Source organism: Salminus brasiliensis, chromosome 11 (genome assembly GCF_030463535.1).
Source record: "Salminus brasiliensis chromosome 11, fSalBra1.hap2, whole genome shotgun sequence".
Taxonomy (NCBI): domain Eukaryota; kingdom Metazoa; phylum Chordata; class Actinopteri; order Characiformes; family Bryconidae; genus Salminus; species Salminus brasiliensis.
Window position 1 is genome coordinate 3,345,312 of NC_132888.1, and position 13,916 is coordinate 3,359,227.

Sequence of the window (13,916 nt, forward strand, 5' to 3'; positions counted from 1 at the left end):
AGCAAGTAGCCGAATAATGCATTCATTAGAAGGGGTGTCCACAAACTTTTGAACATGTAGTGTATGTCTATACAGTGACTTGATCTGATCTGCCAACAAGACAATCCGAGACCCCACATTGCTCATCAGGTGGTGGAGTGGGTCGAGGAGTGAGGAAGTTCAGGTGATTGAAACCCTATTGAGAGCCTGATGTGGGACTCTATAAGAGGTGTGTGGACAGCAGCAAACAGCGTGTGAGAAGCAGCTCGTTCAGATGAGTTTGATGGACGCCCAGAAAATAGCGCTCTAAAGCGTCTACCTACAAGAAAAAGCCTGGTGTAGAACGTGAGCGGGATCCAGACGAGAGGGTCAGTCGCAAGTGAGGGGAGTGTTTATTCCAGACAAAGAGGCAGACAGTGACTGAGGGAGGCTTGAAACAAGGCACAGCAAATGGGCACATACAGGCAAGAAAGGCTGGAGGCTGTATCTGAAACAATGTCCTACAGTTCTCTATTTTGGGGAGGATGCCATTTTGTGGTGGCCCAAAAACACACCAGAGAACGTCCAGTACAGTCCTACAATCCAATTGAGCTAGATTGGGATACAGTACCATACTTTCACTATAGTACAGTTTCAGCTCTTTAATTGACTTAGATAAACTGTGGAGCAACGAATGGGCTAGTGTTTGTAACTGTCCAAGTCCTATTCAGCCAGTCATGTTATATTTAAAGCATATTACTCACAGAAAGATGAGTGTGGAAAAGATCTCTACATCCTTCAGTAACTTACAGCCACTGAAAAGCATGAAGTATGTCATGGAATATCTCTTATAAAATATTAAACATGTCTCATAAAAGATAAAACCCCAGTGGCATCAATCCTAAGTCATGATTCTTGTCATTACATGATGAAACTGCCCATAAGACTCACACAAAGAGCATTCCTCCAATGTAGAATCTATCAACTCTGTGGAGCTTCTTCAGTGCAGTATCTAGTCGGGTAACTTAAATCCTTCACCAGTACCATGAGGTCATTGATCACATCCCAAAGCCATAACCAATTTTTATATGCAAAGTAAAACTATTAAAAATATGCTCAGGTTTTCAGACATCTGCTCAATCATTGTTTCTTCTAAAGAAATTTGTAATAAAAATAGTTGATCCTACTTTTGTTGGAGTAACTGTCTCTACTGTCCAGAGAAGGCTTTCTAGTAGATTTTTAGGAGCATTGCTGTGAGGATTTGATGGCATTCGGTGACAAGAGCGTTAGTGAGGTCACAATGTTGAATGATCACCAGCCCCCCTCATTCCTGACTCCTCAACTCATCCCAAAAGTATAGCTGTACACACCTTTAGCCTAATTCTTGGTTGATGCACCTTGGAAGCAATTACAGCTTTAAGGCATCTTGGGAAAGCAGCTGTGAGCTTGGCACCCTTGTTTCTGGACATTTGTGCTCATTCCTCTTGGCATATCCTTGCAAGCTCGGTCAGGTTGGATGGGGAGTGTCGGTGCTCAGCCATTTTCAGCTCCTCCCACAGATGTTCTGGTCTGGGCTCTGGCTGGGCCACTTAAGGACATTCACAGACTTTCTCTGAAGCCACTTCTTAAGTTAAGGTTCATGTTGGAAGGTAAATCTTCGCCCCAGTCTGAGGTTCACAGTGCTCAATCTATCCCTCCATCAGGACCAGTCACCCCAGTCCTGCTGCTGAAACACTTCCCCACATCATGATTCTGCCACCGCCATGCTTCACTGTAGGGATGGCACCAGCCAGGTGATGAGCGGTGTCTGGTTTCCTCCAGTTTCCTCCATGCTTGGTATTCAGGCCAAAAAGTTCTGCTCACCAGATCAGAGAATCTTGATTCTCATGGTTTCAGAGTCCTCTAGATGCCTTTTGGCAAACTCCAGGTGGGCTGCCATGTGCCTTTTACTAAGGAGTGGCTTCAGTCTGGCCACTCTACCATAAAGGCATGATTTGTGGACTGCTGCTGATGGTCAATCTTCTGAACCAGGGTCCCCCATCTTCGCAATGATACACTGGGGTTCCTACTCACCTCCTTGGCCAAGGCCCGATCTCTCAGGTCTAGGAAGATTCTTGGTGGTTCCAACCATCTTCCCTTTACGAATGCTGGTGGCCACTGTGCTCTTTGGGACCTGGAACACTGCAGCCAATTTCTGTACCCTTCTCCAGATCAAGGCCTTGACACAGTCCTGTCTCTGACATGTGACTGTCAACTGTGGGACCTTATATAGGCAGGTGCTGGCACTCCCTAATCATGTCCAATCAGCTGAATTTACTACAGGTGAACTCCAATTAACTTGTAGAAACATCTCAAGCAGTACCAGTGGAAACAAGTGAGCACCTCAGCCGCTCACTTTTGGGTGTCATATTAAAGGGCGTTTAATTTAATTTTGATTAAATTAGCACATATGTCTAAAACCTGCTATTTTGTGTAGACATTTTAACAAAAAATGAACTGAATCTATTGTAGAAGAAATCTGTAATAAACGTAATAAACCATAGAGAAGGTGAAAAGGGTGTGCAGACTTTCCGGCTTGACTATAGATGAGTGTATACACACTTTTTTAAACATGTATCTAATATTACTTGAAGATAAAACTGATTCTACTAAACTAAATGAAGTAAATCTAGTAGATTTTCATCCAGTAAAAGCACCGTAAACCCCAGCAAAAACCCCAGCTGCAGTCCTGCCATCTGTACGCATGTTGGCCATTCCTCAGGAGCTTACCTGTCCTATTTCCATTCCTGCACAGTGCGCTACGGTAACCAGGCCACAGCTTGTGTGTGCATGTGGCAGGCGTGACACAGACTATGTCATAACAGGTCTCCTGTGCCTGCGTATGAACCAACGAACATCACACTCAAGCTGCAGTTTGGTCACTATATGTCCAAATGTTTGTGGACACCCCTGCTAATGAATGCATTCAACTACTACTTGGTCGTACCTGTTGCTGACATGGATGTGCAAATGCACACACACAGCTTGTCTAGCCCCTGTATAGAAGTACTGCCAGTGGAATAGGACTCTCTGGAGCAGATCAACATGACTTTAAGACTATTGGCACCATGCTGCCTAATGCCTGATTCTACTTTTAAGAAGGACTGGGCAGCATTCAACATCCTGACCTCACGAACACTCAATCAAATCCTCACAGCCATGCTCCTTCTTCTTACTCCAACAAAAGCAGGATCAAAAGCAACTCCTTTTAATACTTTTGATTTCGGATGAAACAGGGAATAAGTAGATGTCCCAATACTTTTGTCACAGTAGTGCATTCTCACATAGTGTTGTTCTGGAGGGCTGTCTCAAGACTAGGAAACCTGCAAGTAGTAGAATCTGGGCAAGATACTGCCCACAGCTGTGCAGCGCTGATGAATTAAGGTCCAGCTGGGAGGGAAGAGCTAATTATGCCAGTTCGCTTGATGCCCACTCAAACGTGCCTGGTGTCAGAATAACGCTGCGTTCCTGAATTGCACAAAGCTTATAAACCCAATCTAGAACACAGTGGCATTGCCATTAGCTCAGAAGTCACGCCAATGCACTTGGTGCCCATGGTTCTAATGAGCTTTTCCATAGAAGAACCAAATATAGTTCCATATGGAAGCGTGTTTGTAATAGAGATGAACCTGGCTGTGAGAATGAAGAACCTTTGAAGGTCTAAAGTACCTTCATGTAACGGTTCTTCACACTCTCACATCTCTATTACAATCAGGGTTCTTTATAGAACCAAAAGTGGTTCTTCTATGGCATCACTCAAGACCCATTTTTAAGAGCGTATAACTTAACAGCCTGACAGTTGCTCCAAAAAAAAACTGTAGCTTAGAGGACTTGATGCCCATTAGGTCAGTTTACTTGATGCCCATCAAACTGTCCACTCCAGTGTACCTGGTACCAGAACATCCATGCCATTCTGAATACCTTCTGAATCTGAATAATGCCACTTCACTTCATGACCATGAAACCATCTATTAAAACATTGCAGATATCAGAACACCTCTTTATGTGTTCTGAGACTATAACTTCATGAACAGGTAGTCTAATCTAGGGATGAATCAATCCGATATTAGGATTGGATATCGGTTCCGATATCAACAAAATTAGCTTGATCTGGTATCGGATAATTAGACCGATCAATAAAGTAATGCTGAAGTCAATCCTGATGCCTTAAGTCTCTCCAACATGGTGAGATATACGGTTTATTAATTCAGCAATAGTATCGGACTCGTATCGGGTATCGACCGATATGCAAAGTTTATGTATCTGTATCGGTATCGGAACTGAAAAAGCCGGATCGGTGCATTCCTAGTCTAACCTAACACAAAATGTCCATTCAAATGTCCACACAGACAAACTTGGGGTCCCAGAAAAGCTCACAGCACTTTCATGAACATCTAGTCTGGCCTACAGCCCACTAGCATGACCAGCATTGTCAAATTACATAGGATTCAAGATTCAACATCCATTCTGCTCTGTGCCTCAAAGTCTTTCCCTAGATTGTACAGCGAAATGTGTCCTCCGCATTTAACCCATCTGGTAGTGAACACACACTCACACACACACATGTGTTAGGGGCAGTGAGTACAGACACACACCCAGAGCGGTGGGCAGCCAACTCCAGCGCCCGGGGAGCAGAGAGGGTAAAGGGCCTTGCTCAAGGGCCCAACAGTGGCAGCTTGCCGAGCCCGGGAATCGAACCCACAACCCTGTTATCGATATCCCGGTGCTCTAACCGCTGAGCCACCACTGCCCCGTTGTCAGAATGACAACGTCAGAATGACATTGTCAGAATGACAATGCTTTTCCAAATCCCAGAAAAAGCTTGGTAGTGCACTTCTGGGCATGAACATCTGGTCTGGTCTACAGCCCACTGGAATGAGCAACAGCTCATGTGACAACATATGGCATTCAGAGTTCAGCGTTCTCTTGATGCCCAATCAAACATGGCGGATGCTGGAATGCCATATGGCATTTCCATTTACTCAGGTCTTCAACATTTATCCATCCAATGTCCAATCAAACGTCCATTCTGCATGGTGTCTGGATGACAATTGCTTCTTAACTCAAGAGTAGGGTTGAACATCTACTCTTTGCCACCAGCTCAAAACTACATGGCATTCACAGTTCCATTGATGTTCAATCAAATTTCCGTTCAAACGAGATTGGTGTCAGATTTACAATGCCATTCCTAAACCACTTTCAGGAACATCTAGTCTGGTCTACAGTCCACTGGCATGCTCAAAATCCATCCCACCAATGGCACAAAATACATGGCATGCATATTTCTTCTGTGGCCCCATTCAAACGTCCATTCGGATGTCCGAATCACAAAAATTTCCCAAATCCCAAATTACGTTCACCAACAGCTGAAAATGCTCAGCATTCACAGTCCTCCTGATGCTCATTCATATGAGCCTGATGTCAGAATGACAATGCTTTTCCAAATCCCTGGAGAGCTTCCAGCATCTCCATGAACATTTAGTCTGGTCTACAGCCCACTGGCATGAGCATTAGCTCAAAATCCATCCCACCAGCAGCTCAAAATTCATGGCACTAGTCTGGTCTACAGCCCACTGAAATGACCACCAGCCCAAAATACATGGCATCCACAGTCCTTTTGATGCCCAATCAAACATCCATTCTGCTCGGTGTCAGAATGGCAATTCCTTCCCGGATACCTGGACAGCTTACAGCACTAGTCCTGGTCTACAGCCCACTGAAATGACCACCAGCCCAAAATACATGGCATGTTTTTGTTCAAACAAACGTCCATTCAAACATGACTGGTGCCAGAACGGCAGGAAAGCATACAGCACTTCTAGTGTGGACATCTAGTGTGGTCTGCAGCCCGGCTCATAAATTCATGGCATTCCCAGTTTTCCTGATCCCCGATCACCAAAGGTCCATTCAAACAGGCTCTGTGAGAATGACAGTGCTTTTCCAAATCCCAGGAACGCTTACAGCACTTCCACGAACATCTAGCATGCTCTCCAGCCCGCTGGCACGACCAACAGCTGAAAACATCCCACCTGTCTGCCACACTGGCACCATGCCGAGATGCCCCCAGCTCAACCTACCTCCACGAAATAGAAGCAGGGCAGCAGGGTGACGCTGTCTTTGCTCATCTTGCTTTTGAGCCTCTCTTTCGCAGCCATGCCGAGCGCTCGGGTGCCTCCCCAGGTGCTTCTGGATGCAGAGGAGGTGGGAAAAAAGCCCCCCCTGAGAAGGGTCCCTCCAGCAGAAATGAACAGGGGCTCCTCTAAGCTGGTACTTCCTTCCCCATCCTCTTCAGCACCCAGGAGGGAAGGAAAAGATCTGTGCGCGTGAGGAAGCAGCTTGGATACACTCACACCACCTCATACACACTCTCTATGTCTCTCTACCTCTCTCTCTCTCTCTCACACACACACACACACACACTCTGCAGCACTAAGGCAGGCAGCAGCTGCAGCAGCTGCATCCTCTACACGCTGAGAGCTCCAGAGCAGCAGGAGGCATCGCGATATCTCCGCACAGCTGATGGCTGGAGGGCTGGATGGATGGAGAGGTGGAGGAGGGAGGGAGGGAGGGAGGGATGGAGGCGGTTGCGTTTGGAGGCTAAGAGAGAGAGAGAGAGAGAGAGAGAGAGAGAGAGAGAGAGAGAGAGAGAGAAACGAGGGTGAAAAAAGGAATAGGTAACGTGACGGAGTGACGTCACCAGAGGTGTGCTAAAAACCCATTTTCTGGCGCGCGCCTGCCCGTGCGTGTGCTTGGTTGAGAGCGAGTGTGTGAGCGTGCGTGCGTGCATGCGTGCGACTGTGGTCTTTTTTCACGGGCGCGCGAGCGTTTTCTGTGTTTTTTAAGGGAGCGTGCGTGCACGTACATGCGCCTACATGCGCGTGCATTTCACGTTCACACATGAAGGCGCAGTAAAGACTGTACATATGGACAAAAGTATTGGGACACCTGCTCATTCCTTGTTTCTTTTTTGAAATTAAGGATTTTAAAAAAAGAGCTGATCCTGCTTTTGTTGGAGTAACTGTCTCTACTGTCCAGAGAAGAAGTAGAGCTTTCTACTAGATTTTGGAGAGGAGCATTGCTGTGAGGATTTGATTGCATTCAGTGACAAGAGCCTTAGTGAGGTCAGGATGTTGGATGATCACCAATCCACCTCATCATCCCCAACTCATCCTAGAAATATTAGATAGAGCTCCACCACCACCATCATTCCAGAGAACACAGCTCTTCCCCTGCTCCACAGCTCCTCAATGCTGGGGGGCTTTATACCCCTCTACTAGCCCACGCCTGGCATTATTAGGCAGCATGGTGCCAACAGGGTCATCATGTCTAGAGAGTCCTATTCTATTGGCAGTACTTCTTCTCTACAGGGATTAATCAAGCTGTGTGTGTGCATTTGCACATCTGTGTCAGCAGCAATGAGTGCAACTTAAAGTAGCTGAATGCATTCATTAGAAGGGGTGTCCACAAACATTTGGACATGTAGTGTAGCTACAGCTTTTCTCAGTCTGGAAATCTCCGCACACACCTCTCACCAATCAAAACTCAGAGTGCTAATGAAGTAAACCACCAACCCACCTGTAACTGTCTGAGGGATGGAAACTCACTCACTGACAAAATATAGTGAGAAAGACCACGAGGAAGAGGAAGAGGCAGAGGAAGACAAAAGGTCTGTCGGATACTGTGCTCTACTCACTTGCCAAATCCAGATCACTATATCCACCTTATTTCCCTTTAAACAATGAGGGGGGGGGTCTTTGTTTACTCTGTGTTAGCATTAGGGATGCACCGATCCGATATTAGGATTGGATATCGGTCCCGATATTAACATAATTAGCTGGATCGGGTATCGGATAATTAGGCCGATCCATAGAACCAATCCTTTCACTTTAGTTGGTTGGTGTGAGACTGAACTAAATGTTTATATGTTTTTAATCAATTTTTGATTTTTGACCAAGTTACTGATTTATTCTCAGGTTCAGCTTCTAGATTTTATTTTGAATTACTGTTTATGCTAAATATTTACAAATGAGATTAATTACTGTTTGTGTGTTTGACAAAGTTAAGCTACTTATTCTATTTTTGACTGATATATTTTATTTATTTTAATATATTTTAAGAAGTTTGATCCTTTATTTTGAATTTGAATGTTGTGTCAAGGTCCTGCACAATTGTTTATATTATTGATAAATAAAAGTTAGTAAAGTAATGTTCAAGTCAATCCTGATGCCTTAAGTCTCTCCTACATGGTGAGGTTTACAGTTTATGGTATCATATCTGTATCGGGTATTGGCCGATATGCAGAGTTTGTGTATCGGTATCGGTGTCGGTATCGGAACTGAAAAAACTGTATTGGTGCATCCCTAATTCAGAATGTGGGCCATGGTTTACATGCAAAAACCTAACAGTTCTGGACCACACTGACCAAAACCTTTGAAGTCAGGGAAGGAGGTCAAACTGAAGGAGGAGTGGGTGGAAAGGGACTTTTCTCTTTTGGATATAAATGGAAAACATTTTTGGCATCTGAATTCCAAAGATTGTAGAAACTGTGCCCACAATCCCGAGCCTTATTATGATGAAAATGGTCTTAATGAAAGTGAAAAGGAGTGAAGAGGCACCTATTGACCCCTTAAACAGCCTGTGGTCATTGCAAACTTCTATTAATAAGCCTTTTATATATATATACAGTGAGTCCAAGAAGTATTTGATCCCTTGCTGATTTTCTTCGTTGGCCCACTAATAAAGACATGATCATTCTATACTTTTAATGGTAGATGTATTCTTACATGGAGAGACAGAATATTAAAAAGAAAATCCAGAAAATAAATCTAAGGAATATATATTAATTGATTTGTATTTCATGGAGTGAAATAAGTATTTGATCCCTTAGTATTCATTAGCAGTTCTGGCTTTTACAGACCAGTTAGACACTCCCAATCAACTTGTTACCTGACCTGAAGCCACCTGTTCTCACTAATCACTTGTGTGAAAAACACCTGTCCACAGAATCAGACAGATCACACAGATTTCAAGTCTCCAACATGGGTAAAACCAAAGAGCTGTCACAGGACCTCAGAGTCAGAATTGTTGACCTTCACAAAGCTGGAATGGGCTACAAAAAGATTAGTAAGGTGTTGGATGTGAAAGTAACAACTATTGGTGCAATTATCAGAAAGTTTAAAGAGTATAACATGACAATCAACAGACCTCGGCCCGGTGCTCCAAAGAAGATTTCGCCTCGTGGGGTGGCAATGATGCTGAGAACAGTCAGAAATCGTCCTGCAACCACTCGGCAGGAGTTAGCAAATGACCTGAAGGCAGCTGGGACCACAGTTTGCAAGGAAACAATTGGCAACACTTTGCGCAACAATGGATTCACATCCTGCAGTGCCCGAAAGGTACCCCTGCTGAAGAGAGCACATGTGGAGGCGCGCCTCAAGTATGCCAATGATCATTTGAAAGATGAACCAAGTTATTGGGAGAAGGTTTTGTGGTCAGACGAGACCAAAATTGAACTTTTTGGCCTCAACTCCACCCGCCATGTGTGGAGGAAGAAAAATGCTGCCTATGACCCCAAGAACACTGTGCCCACCGTCAAGCATGGAGGTGGAAGCATGATGTTTTGGGGGTGTTCCTCTGCCAAGGGTACAGGGCTACTTCACCGCATCACTGGGAAGATGGATGGAGCCATGTACCGCACAATCCTGAGGGACAACCTCCTCCCCTCTGCCAGGGATCTGAAAATGGGCCGTGGTTGGGTCTTCCAACATGATAACGACCCTAAACATACAGCAAAGGCAACAAAGGATTGGCTCAAGAAAAATCACATTAAGGTCATGGAGTGGCCCAGCCAGTCGCCAGACCTCAATCCGATCGAAAATCTATGGAGGGAGCTGAAGGTCAGAGTTGCCAAGCGACAGCCCACCAACCTTCATGATTTAGAGAGGATCTGCAAAGAAGAGTGGGCCAAAATTCCCCCTGGTGTGTGTGCTAAACTTGTGGTTAACTACAACAAACGTCTCACCGCTGTGCTTGCAAACAAAGGCTTTGCCACTAAGTATTGAGTGTGTTTGGCAAGAGGGATCAAATACTTATTTTCCTCATTGAAATACAAATTAATTAAAATATATTCTTTAAAATTATATTCTGGATTTTTGTCTTGATATTCTGTCTCTCCATGTTAGAATATATCTACCATTAAAAGTGCAGAAGGATAGTGTCTTTATTAGTGGGCAAACAAAGAAAATCAGCAAGGGATCAAATACTTCTTGGACTCACTGTATATATATATATATATATATATATATATATATATATATATATTGAGTTTTAGACACTAAGTCATATTTGACATCATACGTAAATCTGATCTGTTTCCAGATGTGTACAGGTGTACAGGTACAGACTGGAGCCTGTCTATATCACAATGTATTACACCCTTTCTATTCCATTCCTCATTGGTCAGTTTCTGATCGCAAGGCTGCTGTTGTCCAGATATTATTGGAATAGTGGTCTGTTCTCAGATGGCTAACACAACTACCAGCAAGGTGGAGCTCTAAGGGAGGGGGTTCTGAGAGTAGCGCCTGGCATCAGGCTCTGTTATGCTGTAATACAGTGGATGCTGATCTCCCTGTCTTTCATAAGCTGCTTCAACACATGTAACAATAAACAACACACAGTATTAATAACCCATCATCTGATCCACCTGACCGCTCCTTCGACCTTTTCATATCACATGTTTCACTCTCTGACTATCTTATATGTTTGCGTGTAGATCACCTGGATATTTTGTGATAAAATATGAGTATTATTATTATTATGATTATTATTATTCATAATAATAATATTACGAAGAAGAAGAAGCAGCTGTCTAAAGTGTGTCTGTGTTCTGAAATGGGTGGTTTGAGTTAATGGTAGTACACTCAACCACACTTGCTGAATTCATGAGTCTTTGGAAGTAAGTAAGGGTTGTTGAAGCTGATCCCTCCATGGAAGTGACTGAGCTATATTTTCATGAGCAAAAGCGCCCTCTTGTGGAAATCCATTGCTATTACATGAGTAAACACATCAGCTGTGAACAGATAAACAACATGGCTACACAACAGATAGATAGATATATGGACAGATGCATGGATGGATAGATAGACAGATAGACAGACGGACTTAGGCGGATGCATAGATTTATATGTACTCTGGTCATTTATTTATTGTAAAGCTAGTAAACACATACACTAACTGCAAACTGCTAATTACATATATGCTATAAATATCTGAAGCCTTCATCCATCAGGTTTCCGTTTGATTAGGGTTTAGACAGCGAGGTACGGACATTCTCCAGAGCCACACTATATAACTCTTGAAAGTGCTTTTAATTCCAACAAGAATGAATGAAATACTTTTATTTATTAATTTATTTCTGTATTCAGTTGGTCAGATTGGTTTTGTAGACGGCATGACAAAAGCATTAGTGCTGGGATTTCCTTTCTGACAGTGTCTGAATTCTCATGGCAGCTTCCTTTCACAGCAGTCTACAGTGTTGTCACTTAGTGTTAAATCAGACCACAGCCCATGACTGTGACTGAAATGTGTGTCATCTGCATTTATTTAAAGGGAAAAACAGTTTGTTAAGAACTTGAGCATCTGTTCATACTGCAGCTCTGTAGGCGTCGGTGGCTGTCCGTGGTTCTGAAAGAGACTAACTCTCATGTGTTTCATTTTCTGGGGTGAATTTTAGAGTCATGCCTAGCAGCTTCAGATGACTGCAGAATGATTGCTGATTCACTGACAGGCTTTGACAGTTCTGACCTACAGTTTTACTTTCAGTAATATTTATATGATGGCTTAGATAGATAGATAGATAGATAGACAGACAGACAGACAGACAGACAGACAGATAGACAAGCAAGCAGACAGACATACAGATAGATAGACAGATAGATAAATAGATAGATAGACAAGCAAGCAGACAGACAGACAGACAGAGAGATAGATAGATAGATAGATAGATAGATAGATAGATAGATAGATAGATAGACAGACAGACAGACAGACAGACAGATAGACAAGCAAGCAGACAGACATACAGATAGATAGACAGATAGATAAATAGATAGATAGACAAGCAAGCAGACAGACAGACAGACAGAGAGATAGATAGATAGATAGATAGATAGATAGATAGATAGATAGATAGATAGATAGATAGATAGATAGACAGACAGACAGACAGATAGATAGATAGACAGACAGACAAGCAAGCAGACAGACAGACAGATAGATAGATAGATAGATAGATAGACAGACAGACAGATAGACAGACAGATAGATAGACAGACAGACATATAGACAGACAGACAGATAGATAGACAGACAGACATATAGACAGACAGACAGATAGATAGATAGATAGATAGATAGATAGACAGGCAGACAGACAGACAGACAGACAGATAGATAGATAGATAGATAGATAGACAGACAGACATATAGACAGACAGACAGATAGATAGACAGACAGACATATAGACAGACAGACAGATAGATAGATAGATAGATAGATAGATAGATAGATAGACAGGCAGACAGACAGACAGACAGACAGATAGATAGATAGATAGATAGATAGATAGATAGATAGATAGATAGATAGATAGACAGATAGATAGATAGACAGACAGATATACAGAGAGACAGAGAGACAGGTAGACAGATAGACAGATAGACAGATAGATAGATAGATAGATAGACAGACAGACAGATAGACAGATAGATAGATAGATAGATAGATAGATAGATAGATAGATAGATAGACAGACAGATAAATAGATAGATGTGATCTGATGTCAGTGACCACAGTTGGTCCCACTCTCTAGGGTTTACCATTTTTTTATTTGATGGATGTTTCAGTGTTTGAGCACTAGAGGGCAGAGTGTGAGTCAGTAAAGAACTGGCTCTACAGCACTGGCATCTTCTTGTAGTACTGAAAACACACTTAGCATACTTACGTTTATTTCCTTGCTTTAACGCATCAGTTTACACTTACAAAGAAAAAAATGAGAATTCAATCTGGGAAGAGACTTACACTTTCACAGTTTCACAAAAATGCCGGAGAACGATGCTGTCAGAGCAGAGTTAGTTCTATATGTTTATGAGGTTAAGAATTATAATTTGTTTTTATGAAGAAATGAAAAAGCAAAAGGCCCAATGCAAGGGGCTCCAAGTTTCCTGCCACAATTGTAGGAGGCAGGACCTTTCTGTTGATGTCACCACACTGCCTTGTAAGAAGGAGTCGTCATTCACAGGACAGTCCCACTGAGGACCTGCCCTATCCTGACTGCAGGGTGGAATTTAGAATGTAGTTACAGTCATGGGCACAGAATGAGGTCCCTGGATGCACATTTTTAAATTCATTCATGTAGGCCCTCCCATACATTGTCTCGTCAACCTGACTCTTAAACTGTTGCTTGGTGTGGATCGTTCATTGATTGGTTCATTGAAAAGGTGACTTCATTCATAACGAATATCACTACTATTATAGGTATCTGACATTCAGAGCTATCTACACTAACATCAATGTCCAGGAATGGCCAGATGCTGCCCATGGTGCAAACGTTTCCATAGTACTTGAGCAGCTCAGCTCATGTATTTACTGTGAGGGACGCTAATGGAAGTAACTGTCCGTGGTCCTGAATATAACTACAACTCATGTTACTTCAGGTTGGCGTGTGGCTGGAAATCTTGTATTCCTCAGTTATTTGGGTGGTCTCTTGATAAACTGAACCTTTTCCCTTTGGATCATAATGTAATTCTACTAGCTTGAAGCATAACCTTTTCTAAATAACACTTAAATAAAAGCCTTTTAGAGTGAACCATACAAGATCTGATCAATGATTTGAGATGTTCTTACCCAGTCGTTTAACCAT

General features: G+C 43.0%; 1 protein-coding gene across 1 annotated transcript in view; it reads right to left on the reverse strand.

Annotated features, from left to right (window-relative positions):
- plppr4a (phospholipid phosphatase related 4a) overlaps nucleotides 1-6,348 on the reverse strand; it is a 47,927-nt gene extending 41,579 nt beyond the window's left edge. Inside the window, exon 1 of the mRNA XM_072691446.1 lies at nucleotides 6,075-6,348. Coding sequence (XP_072547547.1) covers nucleotides 6,075-6,152 — 78 coding nt within the window. The 5' untranslated portion in view covers nucleotides 6,153-6,348. The remainder of the gene's footprint in view (nucleotides 1-6,074) is intronic.
- Between the last annotated feature and the right edge of the window lie 7,568 nt (nucleotides 6,349-13,916).